Source organism: Fukomys damarensis, unplaced genomic scaffold (assembly GCF_012274545.1).
Source record: "Fukomys damarensis isolate Sample0158 unplaced genomic scaffold, DMR_v1.0_HiC HiC_scaffold_30, whole genome shotgun sequence".
NCBI lineage: Eukaryota > Metazoa > Chordata > Mammalia > Rodentia > Bathyergidae > Fukomys > Fukomys damarensis.
In genome coordinates, this window is record NW_022900942.1 from 57,544,120 (window position 1) to 57,566,341 (window position 22,222).

Genomic DNA, 22,222 nt, shown 5'->3' on the forward strand with positions numbered 1-22,222 from the left:
TTTTTTTTTTGGCACCGGGGATCAAACTCAGGTCCTTGTTCCTCAGCCTCTTGAGTGCTACTATTACAGATGAGTGGCAGGCACCATGTCTCAGTATTTTCTACTTTTAAGGAACTGTCCTGTGTCCTGGAATTACTCAGGCCAGTCCAGTGAACTTTGAAATTTACTTGTGGCAGAGCCCTTGAATTTTTTGTAAGATTTACTTTCTATCTTCTTGGTTCTGTATCTTAAGACTTTCGACATTCTAGGCTTTTCTTGCTTGTCTGGTTCTAGTAGCTTGGTATCATTGATAAAGTGGACGGGGGTGTTTTGTAGGGTGCCTGGATAGTGTGAGGCAAAACTAAACATCCGCTGTTCGTGTAAATGCAAACTTTGATCTTTTTTTCCTGATAGGGATAGAAAAGAATACATTTGCTGTGCCAGTTGCTGTATGCTGTGTACTTAAGATAGTATTAACTTTCTATAGCAAAGATGTGTATTTAGCAGAATGGCTGTGATTGAGGGCATACTATTTGGTTAAGTTTTTGGAAGTCCCCTGTTTTCCTCTATGTACCATCTAGTGTTTGCAGTGGCAGACAAGTGAATTAAATGGAATTATAATAGGAAGTGTCAGCTTTGCATTCCTCCCATGTGATAATTGGTTTTTGCATTGTCTTGGCCACTGGCTAGAAGAGGGTAGTTTTAAGGTCTTCCATTTGGCTATAGATCAAGGAAGCAATATGAAGGCTGTACTAACAATGATGACTGAAGAATTCAAACTATGCCAATTTTACAGTCAGGGACTAGTAGATTGACACTGAGTATGTTTCTGAACCCAGTGCGTGCACTGTGAGCTAGACCTGGGCCAAGATGTTGTTTATTATCTTGCTTGGTGACATGTTTGGTCACTTGGTGTCAGTGTCAATTCAGACCTTGTATCTAACAGTCCATGAAGTGTTGTGTGTTCTCCTGTCCCCAGTGTACAGTTACTTGAATAAATAATCATAGGTCTTTTTGGGAGCAGTCTGAGAGCAAGGGAGGTTTGCTTCCGTGTTACAGAATGTTCCTTCTAGAATGTGTCACCTCCTTCAGTAAATAGTCCTAAGTTTAAAGTTGAAACAAGTCCAGAAACCGGATTAGGGTTCGTGACTTTCATTGAGCCAACAATCCTCAACTTCTAACTCTTCATTGGTTTCTTTTGAGGGTACAAATTGAGTTATACCTGGATGGACCTTAGCAGCGTGGAGAAAGTGGTGATTCCCCCCATTAAGATATTAAGATATTAAGATGCCCAAAATACCATGGCAGACTGGGTGTAGAGAAGCAAGCAGGCTAGACTGGATGCAGTATGTAAGACCAGAAAACATACCAGGCAGTGATGTGCCACAGAGAGTCCTAAACAAGATACATTGTTGGCCAAAGCCAAGGAAATTACAGTGAGAAAAGGCATCAGCACTGCTGAGAAGCTTATTTGTGTATCTTCTCTGTGGTCTGGGATTACTGTGAGATGCCACTGCAGACCTGAGCACTATGGGCAGGGGAGGGAAGCATCCAGAAACAGTGGAGGTCAGGAGATGACACCTGGCCCTCAGAAGTCTGCCAAGTGCAGTTAACAGGAACAGCGGGTTCTGCTTGGGAGGTTCAGAGGCCAGCTTTGTGGGAATGAGAGTTATGGAAATGGTTAACAATGTGACATTCCTAAGGCAAAATTAGATGAGTAATTGACAGCAGTACTACTTTGATCATCCTTTTTCGCCCAGATTCTTTTTATCTGCTTATCTGGCAGGCCTGTCTTATTCCCCCAGACCCTCTACTAGTGAGCTGGTACTCTTGGGAGCACTTCCCATAGGTTTCAGGCTGCTTGGTTCCAACTTCAGTTCTCCCATGGTCTCAAGAACTTACAGTGCTGTGGACTATATGATTTGTCTTATTAGAGCTGATGCTCTTTCCAGTTTTCTAAATCTAAGTTACAATTAATTTAGGAAACAGGCTTTTCTTGTGGTAACTTTGCAGACATTACTAATCATTGGACATATAATTAATCATGTGCCTATGACTTATGTGCATCATTTAATATTTAACAATGTCCAGGAAGCTTTAAGACTGTGAGTTGTAAAGAAAACCTCTGTGCATGCATGTGTTGATTTTAAAATGCCAGATGACACCATGAGGCTTTCCAGTGGACTGATGACTGTTGCCCCTTGGCTGCCCACTCTGTTTACATTCCCCAGAGACAGTTCTTTTTAATATTTTCAGCTGTTACTTTAGGGATTTTTTTAGGTACTTAAGTTATTTATTTATAATAATGTACTTAGGTTATTATTATTATTTTTTTTTGTAATGGGGATTGAACTCAGGACCTTGCACTTGTGAGGCAGGCACAGTGCCACTGAGCCAAATTCCTGGCCCTGGTTATTCTTTTTTAAACTTAGATTTTCTACTTGCTTATTGCTGGCAGATAAATATTTCATTCTTTATTTTTCCTGTCTTACTCTGCATAGATAAACTCCACTGTTTTCATTCTCTTAATCTACAATTAGACTTTGGTTAAATACTGAGTTTGTATTATCATGACTATTCTACCTTTTAGCTTGGGCCATTCAGGGTCCTATTTTTTATGTTTTTGTATAAATCCTTCTTTCTGGTATTAATTGCAGGTTTCTTCATCAGTTCTTTCTTTCATTGCATAATCTACATTAAACTTTTGTAAGAGTGCCGGCATTCATTATACTGCCTTACACCATAGTCATGTGTGTCATGTAATGATTACTTCTTGAGTAGCTCTCGAGGCCTCCCATGTCTTCTTGTCTCACCTGGACAGTTGTCCTCTGGAGTTGTACACATGCTTGTCATTCTGGAACTGTAATTCCCAGTCATTGTAGGAATTCTTTCTCCTGAATTGGATTTCCTGTTTCCTGGATCTCTTGCTTTCCTTTAGCCCAGTCTTCAGGAGCTTTCCAAAAACATTCCTGAGAATTAACGTTTGAATGGACTTCTTACCTGTGTGATTGAGTGATAGTTTGGCAATAATTTCTGGGTTAGGAGTCATTTTCTCTCAGACCTTTGAAGTCATTGTGTTACTGTTTAGCTTTCAGTGTTGCAGAGAAGTCCATGGTTCTTCTGATTTCTGGATCTTTATGTGTCACCAGATTGTGGTTTAGTCATGAAGTATTTCAGTGTAGGTAATCTAAAATAATAGTGATGTACAAGACGGTCTCTCTCATACCAAAGTCCAATAGGGGTAGTATAGGGTAGGTGGCAAATACTTGAGATTCCTGTCTTACTACACTGTGTGTAGCTTTGATGGTATCATCCGGTTGGAGAGCATTCCAGTGCTAAGAATCAGGTTAGAGGGGGGGAAAAAAAGACAGGGAATGTATGCGAGCCTCTTAGGGAAAATGCCTAGATGTTGTTTGGAAAATGTTTCTCAATCCATTGGTCGGATCAGTGACCTGACCAGACTAGCTAAAGGAAAGCTGGGAAAAGTAGTCTTTATTTTAGGCAACCATGTAACTCAGCTAAAAATGCTATTGGGGTGAGATGAAAACTTTCCTTGCCACCTGTGTCCTAAAATTTTATCGTGTTTACCTTTAGAATTTAAAATCTCTATTGACGCATGTTAAGTACCATTAAGACTTAGTGGCTTATATCAACACTCATTTGTTACTTAGGAGGTCAGAATTCTGTGTGCAGCTTATCTGGATTCTCTGCTCAGTGTTCTACGAGGATGAAATCAAGGTGTCATCTGGACTGTGTTCCCATCTGGGGCTTGGGAGCCACTAGCAAGCACACTTAGGTTGTTGGAAGTTTGAAGGACTTCCTGTTGGCTAGGAATTATTCTCAGCTCCTACAGACCATTTTCAGGTCTTAGCCCCGTGGACTCTCACACTTTCATTCTCTGCTAGGAAGCGTCTGCCTCCTTTGGAGGGCTTGCTTAAGTTGTTTGCCCAGGACAGACTTCCTTTATTATAGCCAGATGTGCCAGGTGACATGCTCTGACTGCAGAAGTAAAATCCTTCATATTCTCAGTCCTGAGGATTGTGCAGGATGGATAGCAGGGACGAGCTTCCTGGGGACACTTTTGGCATTCCTGCCTCCTCAATCTAGAGAGTCATGTTCCTTGGTTTGGGAATCGTTTTTTTCTGTTGAAAAATTTTTTTCCATTTTGACACTGAGGATGCAGCTCAGTGGCAGAGCACTTGCCTAGTGTGTATGAAGCCCTGACTTCAATCCCTTGTACTAGGAAAAAATTTCATGTGGAATCGATTAAAAGCATAATTGTATTACTTTACAATCTCCTTGCTGAGACAGAATGCCCGACACCCAAAGTTAAAGGAGGAAAGGGTTTATTTAGCTCCCGGTTTGTAGAGGTTTCAGTTCTTAATTGAATGGCTCCATTGCAAAGGGGGCATTGCAGAGGAGAAACAGTTTATGGCATCTACAGGAAACTTAACAGCATCTTTCTGCCCCTTTATCCAGTTTAGAGCAGTGCCAAGCCAGTCATTACTGGTTTAGTGACTACATGCCCTTAATCCAGCATCACATACTCTAGATTCAGCCACCACTGAAAAAGCTACCCAAGACCACAGGAGGCTTTGGGGAACTATTTAGACCCAAACCATAACAGTAATTTTATAGGAAAAAATGTAATCTTTAAAAATCAGTGCACAGGAATGTTCATAGCATCATTCTTTATAGCAACCAAAAAGTAGAAACAGCGCAAATGGTCATCAGTTAGTGAATGCGTAAACCAGATGTAGTCTGCCCAGAAAATAGAGTATTATTCACCAGTAGAAAGAATAAAGTACTAATACATGCCAAAACGTAAATGAACCATGCTGCACCAAAGAATTGAACACAAAAGGCTACCTATTGTACTATCCTTTGAGAAACGTCCAGAATAGGCAAATCCATAGAAACTGAGTGGAGATGAGTGGTTGCCAGGGGTTTGGGGAAAAGGGAAATGAGTAAAAACTGATACTAGGTTTCTTTTTGGGATGATGAAAAAGTCCTAAATTTAGATAGTGATGATGATTGCACAACTCTATGAATATATTAAAAGCCACAGAATTGTATACTTTTTAATGGGATGAAACTTATGCTCTGTGAATTATATCTTATAAAGTTGTTTAAAAAGCAATCTGGGGCTGGGAATGTGGCTCAGTAGTGGGAATATGGTCAGGGAAATGGAAACGAAGGAGAAGCCAAAGCCCACCCTGGATTACCTGATGCAGCTGATGAATGACGAAGCTCAAGAGTAGCCTGCCCAGCTTCTGCGGGATCTTCAACCACCTCAAGCGGCTGCTGCACGAAGAAATGAGCGGAGTATGGAAAGACATGCACAATGACACATTAAATGGCAGTAAGAGAAAAGGAGTGCAGAATTGCCCGATGCTGTGGGACCTATTGTTCAGTTATAAGAGAAACTATGTGCCTGTAAAAGAATACCCAGAATTTAACTTTGTAGGGAGAATCCTTGGACCAAGAGCACTTACAGCTAAGCAGCTCGAAAAAGATACCAGATGTAGAATAATGGTCCACAGCAAAGGCTCAAAGAGATAAAAAGCAGGAGGAGCAAAATAGAGGCAAGCTCAATTGGGAGCATCTAAATGAAGATTTACATGTACTTATTATCACTGTGGAAGATGCTCAGAACAGAGCAGAGATCAAACTGAAGAGAGCATTTGAAGAAGTGAAGAAATTACTGGTACCTGCAGCAGAAGATAGCCTGAAGAAGATGCAGCTGATGGAGCTTGCAATTCTGAATGGCGCCTAACAGAGATGCCAGCATTAAATCACCAACAGCCAGGCTGCTCCAAGGATCATTGCTGGGCCTGTACCTGTCCTTCCACCAGCTGCCCTTCATACTCCCACACCAGCTGCTCCTACCATAAGGCCTTTGATCAGACAGATACAGACTGCTGTCATGCCAAACGGAACTCCTCCTCCAGGGCGAAGGCTGTGTTAATCTACACACCTTATAAATACCCGTACATGTTAGAACCAGCTACATTGATCCTTGAGTGTCCTATTGAACCTACTGGTGTATTAGTTGTAGTGGCTGCTAAAGTTTGAAGGCACGATATGCATGTCTATCCTTACCAAAAGCTTGTGACTGCAGACTGAGCCGCCACTGGCAACTAACCTATGACCTCTGAACTCTTCACCCAGTGATGACTTGACCAAGCCTTCCTGCTGATCAGTTAACTGGTAAACGCCTTTGTATGCTGGTCGTCAGTATAGCTAGCTGAGGCACTTGTCCGTTCATCTTACCATCTCACCAAACAAAAGGCAAAAAAATTGTTCTCCAACTCAGCTTTTTTTTTTCTCCCTGTTTGGGTGACTGCACTGAATAGTAGTAAAGCAGTAAAGCGCAGCTCATCCCATAGCACTGATCATCTCTCAGCCTCCCACCCTAAGCGAATGGTAAGAAGGGCTTCATTAAGAAGGGAGACATGGTCCTTAACTACTCCATGACAGAGGCAGTTGCTGTGTGAGACTTCTAGGAACCTTTTTTCTTCTCAGAAGTCAAAGCTCTGTGTATGATGATACATCATGCATGAACCTTTGGTCAGGAATGTCATTGTGAAGTGATTTCAAAAAGTATTCAAAATTTGATAAGCTGTTTAGTCACTACAGTGCCCTCAAAGAGCAAAAGTTACAGCCTTTTTTATATTGCCTGCCAAAATTTGAAGTATTAGAAAAGTGTGCCATGAGGAAAAAAAAAACTTAAGGAGTTTGAAAAGTAATGCAAAGAACAAAACTGCAACACTATTTTTAAAAAAGATGAATATCTGAGTAAAAATTACTGAAACTTTGTTATACCTCCTTACAAATATATATGAGAACTAGGTACATCCATTATGTGTCATATAACTGGGCAAACAGTTCAAGTATTTTTTTAAACCTCCCTGTATAGAAAAAAATTAAGGATGTAAAAGCCACGCTTGCTTATTTGCTGTCTACATGTAATGAAATTGTAGATAAAGTGTAGTGCATTGAAACAAATGAACAAAAAGTAGATACTTTTACTATACAGGGGTTCTGGTGCAGAAAAATATTTTTGGAAATGTAGCATTTTATACTTTCAAGTGTTACAAAAAAACCCCAAAGAAACCCTTTATTTCACTAAGTAATTTTTTCTCGTGGTTGTCAAGAAGTGACCAGAACAGCCTTTTTGTCTTTGTTTTATTATTTAAGTATTGTAATAAGTCTGAAGAAAAGAAAGTGCCTTATTTTCCTTCATGATCATTTAGTCAAGTGTCTTGTGAGATCAGCCCCTCCTTGCAATAAAAGTTAATGCATGTTACTCAGTCGCCCAGTATGTGAATGAAGATAGGAGGGGAGACAAATGAGTTGATGGTTTCAGTTTTATGATTTGTGCCGTGTTATTTTGACGCAAATTTGCCAAATCTGATACTGTGAAAAAATTTGATAACTAATGTGTGACTAGTTTTAAAACATCATTCTTTTAGAAAACATAATTGAGTACTTTTCTTACAGTCTTTAGTGTTAGCCCAAAGGATTTTGAGATAGAAATTATGTAAGATCTGTACATCGGATCAAAAATTACAAAATTATAGCTTTATTGTAATTTGGAGAAGGGCGATGCATTGGGTGTTTTAATTGGAGATACTAGTATATCTAGCAAACTTTTTCACAAAATAAATCTTTGTGATTTTCATTCTGGAAAACAGAATTTTGTAATAACCCAAATTTAGTCAGACTTTTATATCATCCCAGATAACTGTGTAGTTCATCTCTCTGCTGGTGTAGTAACTGCTTTTCCTTCCTTCTATACATATACATATATATTTTTGTCCCTTTTTTTAACATTAAAAGAATGTGGAAAAATAGCATCACTGTGTATGTAAACACTTAACTGCATTTCAGTTTAAGCTTCCAGTTTCTCATGAAGTGCAGTCAGTTTTGCAGTTAAAACAATCTGTGTGCAAAGCCTATCCCTAAACACTTGAGGAAATAATCATTCACTGTTCCGTACCAAGCCACTTGAGATGGCAGATCTCAAGTGGCAGTGGACTTCCAGCTCATCAGCTCATTCCATCTCCCACACCTTCAAAGCTTCACAGTCAAGGTCAGCAGGAAGCTCAGTTGGCACCTTCATGGTGACCCCTCCATTATCTGTCTCACTTGGAACTGTTTTCAGTTTATGTACCATGCAATAGACATTCTTTTTTCGTACTGGGGATCGACCTTCAGACCTTGTGCTTGCAAGGCACACGGCAGAACCACTGAGCTAAACCCCCGGCTGGACAGTCATTCTTTCATACTCAGCTAACTTTGGTTTAATGTGCCACTGCTTCGTCTTTCTGTTACACACACAGTTGACAGTTGTTTTGATTTATTTACAATATATGCTGTGCCATTTTGATTTTTATTGTGTTTGGTTGGTTTAATAAATTTGCGACACTCAAACACTGGAGGTGATAGTTAAAAACGATACCAGTATTGATCCATTTTCATCTCAAACCGGGTTATACCTGGACATTTTAGATGTTTATCAAAGGTCTTTTATGGTAGGGGGAAGTAATTTGTGAAATAATAAATATGTGACATTTACAAGTAATGTTGGCTCAGAACAAATGTTTGAAAACTTAGGTGAAAAATTTTCAGATCAACTGAAAATAAAACACATCTTTTGAAATCTCTGAATGCCTTGGTTCTCAGTATTATTTTTTAAAATTTATTTCTTATTGTAGTTTTTAAGACTTTTTTTCTGACAGTATTATGTAATTTTTAGCATGGGTAGACGGTAGTGCCACTTGTATGTTATACAGCTGACATGTATTTTTTGTCTATTCTTTATTACCATAATAGTTTCATGCTGTGTATATACCATAACCAACCTATTAGCTATGAGAACCATGTAGGATAATGTATTTACAGCTATTGTTACAAGTTATAATGTATTTTTCTATCCTGTTTTATATGTATATTATATAACATTCAAAAAGAATTTTTTTCTTGATTGAGAAAAGGATACAAAATGCAAAACCCACAGTTTTGATAACTGAAAATTTCCAGTTGTTTTGCAGTACTTTATTATACTGAATGTTTTGTCTCTTTTGGGCTTTTAGTTAGCTAATGAATGAATATGTTAGACAGGTTTGAGTTTTAGTTGGAATTTTACATGGCTTGCATTTTAACTTTGGTTCTTTACTGTTTCTATTAACCCATAGCATTATTTTAATAAATGTTATAATATCAACCTACTAAAAATATATACATATATAATTTCAGGCTCAAGGCTAATACTTTACTCCTGTAACTTCTTATTTGACAAATGTTCCAAACGCTTCTCAGGCCAGCAGTATTTTAAGCAAAAGTCTTTAGGAATACACAGGCAAATATAATTAGCCACTGTGTCAGATGCAGGGGTCCAGTGGTGAAGAAAATAGACCACACCCTTCAGAATTGTGATGATGCGCAGAATACAGGAGGTGGAAGTGCAGGAGGTCTGTACATCGAGCAGGGGTGTCAGAGTGAGGGGTGGCAAATGCTAGAGGTTGGGTTGGAAGCCTTCTGTGAGCAGGAGCTTGTCTGAGCCCCGATGTTAAAATAATCATTGAAATATATCTACACTCTCTTCCTCAACTTCCTTAGTGCCCTTTCTAGTCTGGGTCTTTGCTCCACCAGTATTTGGAATATTTTGAAAAGCCATCAGTATTTCCTAAGTATAAAAGTTTCTGTTTTCAGATTTTTCTGCAGCAGCACTTCTAACCAAGCTGATCCTTCTCAGAGGAGGCTTTGCACCATCTCTTTCCCTTGATACTTCTCTGGATGCTTTTGTGGATCCTGACATATTTTTTTTCCCCTAAAATGACACTCTTCTTTACACATATCCTGTTGTCTTTTTCGTATTAAATGTTCTTCCTCTTTCTCTGGAAACTTTTCTCCTCCATGAACCAATCTACTCTTGCTTCCGGCTTTTTTTTTTTTTCTTTCTTCCGGGGTTAGGGTTCTGGAAATCCGTAATTTCACCTCACACTTCTCTGAGGCAGCCAGAGCCTTTGGTCAGCTCCATGCTGCCCCTCAGGTTTCTGAAATTTCAGGCATCTAAGATGGGACCCATCTTCCTCCACGCCTGGGCCCTGTGCAATATTTGAATTGATTTTTGAAATCATTTTCACTGTAAATCCTCCTTTCTACTGCCAGCACTTGGGAATATACTCATGGCATTTAACCTATATTGCTTCACGCCACAGTCATTTTCCTGACCTGCTACTCTCAGTTCCATCCTCTGCAGGTGCCCCAGTCAGCATCCTAGCTCAGACCCAATTTTGTCACAGCTTTCTCTATTAAAATCCCTTCAGTATTGAATATTTAGGAATGTTTTCTCTGTAGAGGCTTGTATAGCGTTAAGCACATAAGCGTGTTGCGAGAATAATTAATAAAAGGGATGTGGAGAGATGCCTGAGGTTCAGAAGAGCACAACATACTCGGTGATGAAAGGGAGAGAAGAAGGTGTAATTGGACTTCGAACACCACAGACTCCTTGGACTAGATGAAAATTCCAGGCCCCCTTTATGGTTTGGGGGATGAACTCAGGGCCTTTGGCATGCAGTATGTGAGTTCCAGCCCCAGAATCCCAGATCTTGAGAGATAAAGTTGTTATCTGCACAGGTGCTAAAGAAAACAGGATGGTCTTTAATTTGGGCATGTTGAAGCACATTTAGGCTTAAAGGAAACTAGCTTTTTTGAACATTTTTTATTCTGTAGCACTCTTAAAAATTAAAGCCTATGCTGTCCATTGACCTATTAAAAACAGGCAGTGATGTCCCTTTCGGTGTTTAGTTGATGCCAGTGTGGTAGAGATCCAGTCACCGGACTCTTGAGTTACCTTCTGATCCTTTGATTTTGATTCTCGGAGTGAGAACCCATTGTAATGTGATTTCACCTTTCTGGGAGCTTACAGCCTTCACATGTAGGGCTTCGGAAAGCAGAGGTGTCTCGGTACCATCCCTAGATTCCCTTTTAGATAGCTCATTGCTACCTTTGCCCATTTTAGTATTGGATTATTCGTCTTTTTATTGGCAGGTGGTAGACGTTCCTTTATATATTCTATATACAAGTCTCTCATCAGATATGATTTGTAAATCATTTTTACCATTCTGTGGATTGTTCTCCTTTTATGAAATACTTACGTGAAGTTTAAAAATACTTCTTCCAAAATGTTCTCTGTAAAATGATAGGAAATGTTAAGGTATTTTGTAAGAATTCACTTTAGCAAAACAATAGGAAATTTCTTAACTATTTCCCTATTTTCAAAACATAGAACATTTTATAGAATAATAGCTATGAACAGTGTTTATAAACTGCATAATGTAATGGAAGATATGTATTAGGTGAAAGGCATATAACAAAACAACTATCTCAAATGAGTAAATTACGTTTAAGAAAATCTGAAAATTATGTATAGGAAAATTATTTGAAAGAAATCCACCAAAATGTTTATGTTGGCCATAGGTGACTAGGAGAATGAGTGCAGTATTTTCTTTTTATTGTATTCTTTTAGATGTTATCTAAGCATTTTTTTAACCATAAAAATAAAATAATTAATTCTATGACCCAGAGGAAAGATGCAAGTCCTAGAATATGAGAAGATGTTCCTTCAGGTCATTAGCACCAGCAGCGTGGGAGTTAGAAGAGCACTTAATGTGGGGCCAAGGATGGGTGTTGCCAGCAGCCCTAACCAGTGGCCATGAATCTCAAAAAAAGAAAAATCAGATTTCTGATATTGCCTGCTATTGTCTGCTGTCTTAATTGTGAACTGACTCAGTGATCTGGACTTACGTACATTACCAACTTGAAATTTCTAAAAAAACCAGTTAGGAATAAACATGAATAATATTCTGCGTTGTTGAATATTGATGTTAGGAGGTCACTTCCTATGTACTACTCCTTCAGGAGTGGTGTATCCTGTTAGTCTCTGTCACTTCAGAGAATACTTCTGTATTTCTTGTGAGTGTCTAAGTTGGAAAAACTAAGTCTGTTGGACAAATTACTTTTCTTAATAGCCCATTAAGAAATGCAATTAAGTAGATATACAGCATGTTCCAATTTTTATTTATTTATTTATTGATTGATTGGTTTTTTTGAGACAGGGTCTCACTATGTAGTTGAGACTGACCTGGAATTCACTGTGTAGCCCAGGCTGGTCTCGAACTCACAGTGATCCTCCTGCCTCAGCCTCCCTGAGTGCTGGGATTACAGGTGTGCACCACCACGCCCAGCAGCTCAGCATGTTCTAATTTAAATGATGGATTTGTCTACTTGCACCTTTAGTTTGACCACATGAATTTAATAAAACAATATAGTAAAACTAAAGTTTTGGTAAAAACTTTACTTTAAAATAATTATAGAAAAAAATAATTATAGAAGTTGGCTATGGGTTTGTTCTTTAATTATTAAATTTATTTTTACGACAATTCAAATATAAGCAAATAATAGTTATTACAGTATGTATCATCGTCAAAGTAATAAACTCAGAGTACATGCTGTAAGCCTCAGAGATTCCTATAAAATAAGAAATGGATAATATAAAACTTTGTTTTCAACAGACTAAGGCTGAGTATTATGAATTAATATTTATTTGGGCAGTTATTAGTTATCAGAATTGGTTGAATACTTAGTGTAGAATAATTGATGTGCTAGAGATTCTTAGTACTTTTTTCATTATAGAAATACTAGGCATTTGTAATTTGAGAAACAGTTGTAATGCAATAAAGTTGTAGCTTAATAACAGCTGAATTTTTTTTTTTTCTATTTAGGAGTTGGTGATGCTTCTCTTAGAATATAATGCTGATACTACAGTGGTAAATGGGAGTGGACAGACAGCAAAAGAAGCCACTCATGACAAAGAAATCAGGAACATGCTTGAAGGTAAATACTGTGAATATTAACATAAATTTACTTTATAGCTCAGGTCTAGAATATGAGTAAATCGACTTCTGAAGTATCAAAATAGATGACAGCCATATTAGTATATTCTACTGATACTGTCATTGTGGAGTAATTGTTTAGACTAGTATATATCTATATGAGAGTTTCCTCAGCTGTAGCTTTTAAACTCTTCCCAAAAGCCAAACTAAAAGGGAAACATGAGGGAATATGGCCAATAAGTGGATAAAGCTTGATATTTATTTATTTAGGTTCTGGGGATCAAACTCACGACCTTATGCTTGCCAGGCAGGCGCTGGCACCACTGAGCTAAATTCCCAGCCCTAAAGCTTGATTTTAAAGGAAAACCAAAGAGTCAGACAGAGAAGCTTGTAGCAGTTGGGCTCCTGTGGTAGTGGGGAGCTGGTTGTGGTGGCTCTTTCTTCCTGAGGGCTTCACTGTAGTATTAACAGATGACAGTAATTTCTTGATGGATCAGCATCATCGTTAGGTAGTCAGAGATTAAATTGCATTTTAGACCTGTGAGCTTGTAATAACTCAGAGGGATTTCTGTAAAATACTTTGAAACAAGAATATTTCTTTCTGAGAGTTCAATACCCAGTTCCAAAAATTTTAAAAAAGATTTATTTCCATACTTATATTGGGAAATACTTATGCAATAGTATTTTTCTTTAACTGGCCAGGATTTGCAATAATTATTTTTGGGTAGTATTTCTAATATAGAGAAAATAAGAGCCTCAGTTTCTACTTTATGAATAAAGATACTGAATTTGAATTTTAGTTTCTAGTGTCCCATTTTTCTTTTCCTCGAAATTAAGAGATGGGAGAGATGTTATTTTGTATATAAAGGGTTTTGATTTATTAATTTTATTATTGGTGTTTTTATCTGTATAAAAACCCAGGCCCTGCAGTTTTACTGTTTTCCACTTGGGCTTGAGAATTGAACTCTTCTCACTTGTTCTGTAGTTACAGAATAGCTTCTGCTTGTCAGACAAGATCAGTGTCTTCACTTGTTCCTGCATTTAAAATGAACTAATTGTCAACAGAAAAGCACATAGACATCTAACATCTTTTATGAGGCACTGTATCATGATTTTTGGGACATGCAGAATATATTATATGTGGTCCCTGCCCTTTAATGAATGTTATTTAATTGAGAGGTTGAGGCGGCTGTCTTTGGTCCTATAGTATCATTTTAATGTATCAAGATGAGAACCCAGAACTGAAGTTTTCCTGACAGACTGGAATGTTAAGTTAGTCTGACAAGCTGACATTTGAAAGGGGAAAACTGTAAAGAATGCTGTAAGGCTTTTTCCAAATGCCAAAGGGTCCAAGGGCAAGGGTATAGTTAATTTTACAGTTAATATGTTTTGTCAGGTCATGTGGGTCTAGCCTGGGAAATACAGAATCATCTGACCATTTCCAGTTGTTATACTGTATTGTTTAGAAAGTAATGGCAAGAGATAATGATCTATTTTAATGAGATCACCTTAGCTGGATGTAGAACCATTCATGGCATAGAGCCATAGAGTGTATCAATTTGGGAACTGCAGGAAGTACATGCAGAAACCAGGTAATAGATAATGTACAAAGAAGTAGGAAATGTTTTACCCCAGAGAGACTAACATAGGGAGGCACAACGAAATCATACCTGAATATCTGAAGAACTGCGGTTTGAGAGAGGGATGATCTTTTTTGTGGCAGAACCACAGCAAGTGGATGGTGCAGTTGATGGAGACCCATGAAGTTTGTCTTAGGGTGCAGTGTGTTGTTAAAAATGTTGTAGCTTGCCTTTAAAGGTGTAGTGAGTTTTCCATGACTACAGGTATTTGGGGAGAGGATAGACTAGTACTCGTCTCTCGTTGGAGAAAACCTTCTTTCTCTTTTATTTGCTTTTTTATTTTGAAAAATTTCCAATTTATGGATATACATTAGGGGTAATACGTGCTTTGTGTGGTGACTCATGCCTGTAATCCCAGTTACTTGGGAAGTTGAGGCAGGAAGATTCTAAGTTCTAGGCCAGCCCGGGTAACTTAGTGAGACTCTATCTTGTTTGTTTCTTTTGGTACCAGGGATGGAACTCGGACCCTTGTGCTTCTGAGGCAGGCGCCGGAACCACTGATCTAAGTCCCTGGCGAGGCTCTATTTTAAAAACGGCTGAGGTGTAGCTCAGCATTCCTGGGTTCAATATCCATTACCACCAAAAAGGAAAAAGATACAATGAACACTTGTGAATCCTTCACTTAGATTCAACAATTACTAGCATTTAGTTGCATCTGGTTTATCCTTTTATATATGATTTATGTTTTTTACTTTTTATTTTTTTCTGGTGACGCATATGAGAGAACTTTGCAGACACAGTGATACTTTACCCCTAAATACTTTGACATGTTTTTCTTAAAAACAAGGATGTTTTATTACATAACCACATAAGTTTAGTTGTTACTTAGTATCTGTGGTGAATTAGTTCAAGGGTATCATAGTATAGCAAAATCCACAGAGGTTCACATTCCTTATATACAATATATTTGTATATAACAGAAGAATATCCTCCTGTGTGGTTTAAATTATTTCTACATTACTTGTAATACCTAATACAATGTGAATACTATGTAAATGGTTGTTAGGCTGTATTGTTTAGGAAATAATAAAAAATATGTACATGTGTACACACAGATTTTTTAAAAAATATTTTCAATCTGTGCTGGTTGAATCCACAGATATGGTACCTGTGGACTGAGGGAATAAATTACAGCTCAGATTAACACATACAGTAGTAGAAGTATGGACAAGAGGGGTAGGGATGCCACCAGTCTTGAAGAGCTTACAGTTTAGTGCTGTAGAATCAGAGGAAAAAACTAAGGAACCCAGTGATTCCCAGGAAACAAAGAAAATATTGAGAGCTTACATCTATGTAGAGAGTCTGTGGCATATAGTAAGTGCTGTGGTATTTGTTAAATAAAATTAATTTTATATCCTTAAATGAAAGTAAGTAAATTGATATTGTATATTTCTACCTAAATAATTTTTCTTTTTTTGGTACTGGGGAATGAACCTAGGGCCTTTGCACTGAGCTACATCCCCAACTCACTATTTATTTATATTTTTAGACAGGGCCTTGCTAAGTTACGCAAACTATGCTTGAGTTTGTGATCTTCCTGCCTCAGCTGGGATTACAGGCCTGTATTGCTACACCCAGCTCCAATATTGTTACTTTTCTCATTGTAAGATTCTGGAAGGTATGGACCCCAGTTGCCTACCTGTCCAAAGCAAATATATAATAGTATTTCAATATGGAAAAGTAATTCATAATTTGCATTGAGTATTATTGTAAGTAAAACACCTAAAGCCCTCTGAATTGAAAACTTAATTTCATCCCAGTCCAAAGGAAATCAGACTCATCGGCAGTGGAAAGCAGTGAGAATAACATAGCTTGTGTTTAAATTATAGTTAATAACATTATTTTTCTCACTAGGTCACTTATTTTTTTATGCATCTTTATAATGAACTTGCTAGTAAGATCCTGACTAGCGGTAGAGTAAAACATATATATATGTTTTTCTTTTTGCAGCAGTAGAAAGGACTCAACAAAGAAAACTTGAAGAATTGCTCTTAGCAGCAGCAAGAGAAGGCAAAATAGCAGATCTCACAACTCTGGTAAAACAACAAACCAAAGGCATTATTTCTTTATATTTTGGGAATTTTTTACTTAATGTTATGTTCATAATTTAATGAATTGTGGAGTCAAAAAACTTTCAGAGATCACAATAAAGGCACAAATGTCCTTAAATATCTAGCAACATTGAGGTGGTAATAGTTTAGTTTTGGAAACATTAGCCACAGCAATTAAACAAGAGAAAGAAATAAAAGCAATAAAGATAGGAAATGAAGAAGTGAAACTGTCATTATTTGCTGATGATCTCATACTCTGCATAGACAACTCAACTCCGCCAAAAGACTTCTAGACTTGATTGACAGATTCAGTAGGTAGCTCTATACAAGGTAAATACTCAAAAATCAGTAGCCTTCTTGTACACAAATAACCATCTCACTGAGAGTCAGATAGGGGAAATAATCCCTTTCAAAATAGCATCCAAAAAAATTAAATATCTGGTAATCAATCTAACAAAGGAGACAAAAGACCTCTACACTGAAAAATACAGCACACTAAAAAAGAGATTAAAGAGGATATAAGAAAATGGAAAAACATCCCTTGTTCTTGGGTGGGAAGAATCAATATAGTGAAAATGGTCATACTTCCAGAACTGCTATTCAGATTCAGTGCAATCCCTATTAAAATCCCAACAGTTTATTTCATAGAACTAGAGAAAGCAATCTGAAAATTAATTTGGAAACAGAAGAGACCTAGAATAGGAAAATCAATTCTAGGCAACAGAGGCATGGCAGTGGGTATCACAATCCCCAGATTGAAAGTATACTCCAAAGCCACTGTGATAAAAATATCATGGTACTGGCAAACAGACTTGAGGATTAGTAGAATAGATTAGAAGATGCAGAAACATCTGACATACTCAACTACCTCATCTTTGACAAAGGAGCCAAACACCCTCTCTGGAGGAAAGAAAGACTCTTTAATAAATGATGTTGGAAAAACTGGATTTCAACTTGTCAAAGAGTAAAACTAGCCCCTTATCTTTCACCATGCACTAAACTAAAATCCATGTTGAATAGAGATATAAGTGTTAAAAACGAAACACTAAACTTGCTGGAAGATAGGTAGAACTCTTGAAGGTAGCAGCATAGGAAAAGACTTTATGAACAAATCCTCAGTAGCGTGGGAACTAGCACAAAGAATCAACAGTTGGGATTTCATTTTAAAAAGCTTCTACACTGCCAGAGAAATCACAAGCAGAGCTAAGAGACAACCCACAATGTGGGAAAAAATTTTTACCAGCTGTTCCTCAGACAAAGGTCTACTATTTAGAATATACAAAGAACTCAAAAAAATCAGATCCCCCCCAAATATAAAGACCCATTTAAAAAATGGGTATCTGAAATAAACAGGCATTTCTCAGACAAAGAAGTAAAAGCAGTAAATAAACATATGAAAAAATGTTCAACATCACTGGTCATTCGCAGATGAAAACAACACTGAGATTCCACCTCACCCCTGCAAGAATGGCTGCTATCAAGAAATCAACCAATAACAAATGCTGCTGGGGTTGTGGGGAGATAGGAATCCTTTATTGTTGGTGGGAGTGCAGACTGGTGCAACTACTATGGAAATCAATATGGAGATACCTCAGACAACTAGGATTAGAAGTCCCGTTTCACCCAGCTATTCCTCTGTTGGGTATCTTCCCAAAAAAGTGAAAAGAATCATTTCACAGCAATATATGCTCACTCATGTTTATAGTGCCACAGTTTGTAATAGCTAAGACTTGGAAACAGCCCAGTTGCCCATCAGCTAGAGACTGGATAAAGATGTTTTTTAAAATAAAATGGAGTACTACTCAGCCATAAAGAATGAGAAACTAGAGATTTGTAGCTAAGTGGATGCACTTTGAGTGAGACCATACTCAAGTGAAATGAATAAGTTACACATGTATAAACACCGAATAGTTTCTCTGGTGTGAAAAACTAAAAGTGTAAATAAGGATTAAAATATATAATTGATATTGTGTAATAGGAAGAAAAGTCTAAACAAGTAGAGGAAGTGGGAGGAGTAGGGAAAAGGTAAAAAGGGAAAACATGGAAACAATGTTTTTGTAAACAGGGAAGAGTGGGAGGGCTGGGGAATGGGGAAAAATAAGAACCTGATAAGTCATGTATAGGTACAAGATCCCAATGATGAATGTAACCGTGTTGTATACATAATATGTACCAATAAATTTAATAAAGGTAAAAAAGATGGTTTAAACAGGATACATTTTAAATACTGGTTGTCCCCCCTCCCTGAATTTGACTTACATCTTCATCCCTTACTGAAAGCTGCTGGATAAGAATCTAGTTTTTTATAGCATATAGTTAATGTAAGGACAACTTTAAACGTTTTTAAGCCAAATTGAAACAAAATATGTAAGACCCCATGAAGGAATATGTTTTTCTAAATTTTGAGGAACAGTAATTACTGAAAGGAATGCCGTCCATCTAGAGCATACAGAGAAGGGACAGTGTTTTGGAATATTTATATCATGTTAGAACAGACCGACAGCTTTGCCCACTTTTTTTTTGTCCTAGGAGACCTACTTTTCATTTTCCATTTCCTGCAATGTCTCATTAAACATGAAACTCTAAATTTGTTCTGAATTCAAGACTGAGACATTGCCATTTGCTTTGAAGTTATTTCAGCTTATTTGAAAAGGCTTCTTCCGTTTCTAAGTATAGTGCCTCTGAAACATTTTTAAAATGTTGTGAAATGGAAACTATATAAAGAAGTTTTTGAAGCAGTAAGGTGGGAACAACAAATTCAGTATAACTTTTGACATTTACATATTTAAAAATCTATGGTTTACCTCTTCTCTGGGCTGCTTAGGATAGCCTGATTTGTAGTCTCACCATGATGGGTGTGAAACGCAAGCCTGCTAGGAGCGAGCAAATCTTAGTGAAATCTAGCTGTGAGGTGTGAGTGCGCAGTGCTGGCAGTGTGTGTGGTGTCTGTCATCAGGCAGTGTGGGGCATAGGCACAGCCCTAGGTCTTGTGGCACTGGAGGACAAGTTCAGGAGTGTCAGGGTTGGCTGGTTTAGTGAGCAAGATGCTGTGTATAGTCCAAGTGCCAAGGAGCCCAGCTGTTCTCCCAGGTCTGCTTGAAATACCTTCCTGTGTATCATGGGAGGAAAGTGGATCTTTGATATGTAATTCTGTGTTGCATTTCTTTTAATGATCAGCTCAACAGGCCCAATCCTCCTGATGTTAACTGTGCGGATCAGTTAGGAAATACACCCTTGCATTGTGCGGCTTACCGGGCCCATAAGCAGTGTGCCTTAAAGCTTCTCAAAAGTGGAGCAGACCCTAATCTGAAGAACAAAAATGGTAAGCATGCTGATGATAGCCATTGTTGGTCATTTTGAAGCTATAAAATGAAGCCAATACTATAAAAAGTTACTCATAGTATCCAGCCTTTGTTAAACTTTGTGGTCTCTAATTTTGAGGTCAAGGCATTCACAAAGTAAGCTTACTAATTTTCTTCTCATTTAAGACTTAACTATTTAATAAAGCCTACCTACTACTCTGAACAGTGATGACTAAGATAGATCCTACCCTCAAGGGACAGATAAATTTGATTGCTTCTCATTTTTTACAGTACTCAAGTTCTACAAAGTTGCCACCAGTGCTGAATTAAGGAATTCTGAAACACTGCTCTTTAAGGGAAATTCAGGGTTAGGTTCCTGTGCAACTCTAGTCACAACATTTTGATCTGCTGATCCACACTTTACTTGTTTGGGATAAATTGTTTTGTAACACTCAAGTCGTGAGCAACACTATCATAACTCAGGCCGGAATGAAGCATCTCTAACTTAGTTCTCTGGAAAGCCTATCACAGTCTAGTGCAACCCTTCAGCACTATGTTTTGAGGCCATTTGGAGCAGTAAAATCCCAGCAAACAACAAAAATGTGTCCTAAATACATTCACTGCAACGGTGTCATTGTCTCTTCTGAGCGCTAAAACAAGAATGCGGAGTGCACCTTACTCCGCTTCAGTTTGTAGAACAAGCTGGGAAAGTGAGCGTTGGGCAGCTCAGTTTTCACCACCCTGGGAATGTCCGTGGATGACTGAGAAACTGCCACAAGTGGTGATTTTGGTGACTTTTACAAGTTGGCACATCGGTAAGCGGTGTGTGAGTAATGAGAATTCACGTAGATGCACACAGTAGCAAAGACAGAACTATACCAAAGAACTATAGCAAAGACAGAAGAGAAAGGGTGCTCCGGGCTGTTCAAAAGGAGAGCATTCCACTGGGGTCTTTCCTGTCACCTTTTTGGTGGCTTTTGCTGCCTGTTGCCAACCTGGACTGGGACTCGTCAGTGCTCTCTCAGGGTTTTGTGTTCACTTCTGTCACAGCCTAAATTGCACTCCATCCTAATTGTTGGTTTACGGAGCTGTTTCTCATGGGGCTGAACTCCTAAGGACAAGGCTGACACCTTCCTCGTAGCTCAGCCAGCACTTGGAGGAGCAGCGCATAACATCTTGGAGGGCTTGCGTATCAGCTGCAGGTTTGGAGTAGTTAAAGAGTGTTTCATGAAGGGGTGAATATTTGATAAAACAGTCTGAAATCCTAGTAGGATTAAAAAAATCATCTCTAAATGCTTCTACTATATTTGTACCTCTAACAAAATGACCCCTTCACATATTGCTTCCTTTTTGTTTGGTACCAGGGATTGAACTTGGGACATGGCGCTTGTGAGGCAGGCAGCAGAACCACTGAGCTAAGTTCCCAGCCCAACATTGCTTCTTTTTAAACATTACCTTTATTAACTAAGAAGATTCTGATACGAATTTGGTAAATGGTGTTCTAGGCAGAGAGAAGATCATAAAAGAATTAAGATGAAAAATATAAGTTGACTTTTGGTGACATCTCCATTTTGGCACAGATAAGGGCATAGAAGTATTAGGTAGTCCTAGAAATACAGGTTAGACTTGTATAGCAGAAAGCCATGAAGTATGCCATAGTATCAGACTTTTAAACCTAGGTCCCAAGAACCCTAAATGAGAAACGACTGAGCAGTTGGAGGGACAAGGTGCTTTTTGAAGATTAATGTGATTATAGTGCCTGACATAGATTGTGATAAGCCCAAGAAAATAGAAAGGGACTGGTAGTACCATCGAAATAATCCTAGGTGAGAAGTAATTAGGACCTGGACTTTTATTGACGTTAACAGAGTAAAAAGAAAATGTATTGTAGAACCTCCTCCTTCTCCTCCCTTGCCTTGACTGGCCTTATACTCTGGATTATCACTGTCCAGCAGAAATATAATGGTAGTCACACATGTAATTTTAAGTTTTCTAGTAGCCACATTAAAAGTGAGAAGCAGATAAAATTAATCTTAATGTATTTTACTTAAAGCAGTATATCCAAAGTACCATTGCAATATGTAATCAGTGAAAAAATCAAATGAGATTTTGCATACCTTTTTTCTACCGAGTCAACATCTGTGTTTATTTTACACTTACAGCACATCTCATTTTGCACAAGCTGCATTTCACATAGTAGTTGTGTACATATGGTTACTGTCTACCATGTTGGACACAATAGTTGTAGGTACCCCAGACTCTTCAAGACTGTCTAGTTAATTATCTTGTTCTCACCTTGCATATGCTCTCCTATGCCAGAAATGCTGGTCCATCTTGTAAAATAGCTT

At 38.1% G+C, this 22,222-nt stretch overlaps 1 protein-coding gene and 1 pseudogene across 2 annotated transcripts in view; both read left to right on the forward strand.

Moving 5' to 3' along the window:
* Positions 1-22,222, forward strand: part of Osbpl1a (oxysterol binding protein like 1A) — a 179,880-nt gene that overhangs the window by 14,624 nt on the left and 143,034 nt on the right. For both annotated transcript variants that reach the window (XM_010643791.1, XM_033757581.1), the window contains 3 exons: positions 12,771-12,882; positions 16,472-16,557; positions 19,750-19,894. In XM_010643791.1, the coding sequence (XP_010642093.1) occupies positions 12,771-12,882; positions 16,472-16,557; positions 19,750-19,894 (343 nt within the window). The remainder of the gene's footprint in view (positions 1-12,770; positions 12,883-16,471; positions 16,558-19,749; positions 19,895-22,222) is intronic.
* LOC104876008 lies at positions 5,136-6,123 on the forward strand (annotated as a pseudogene).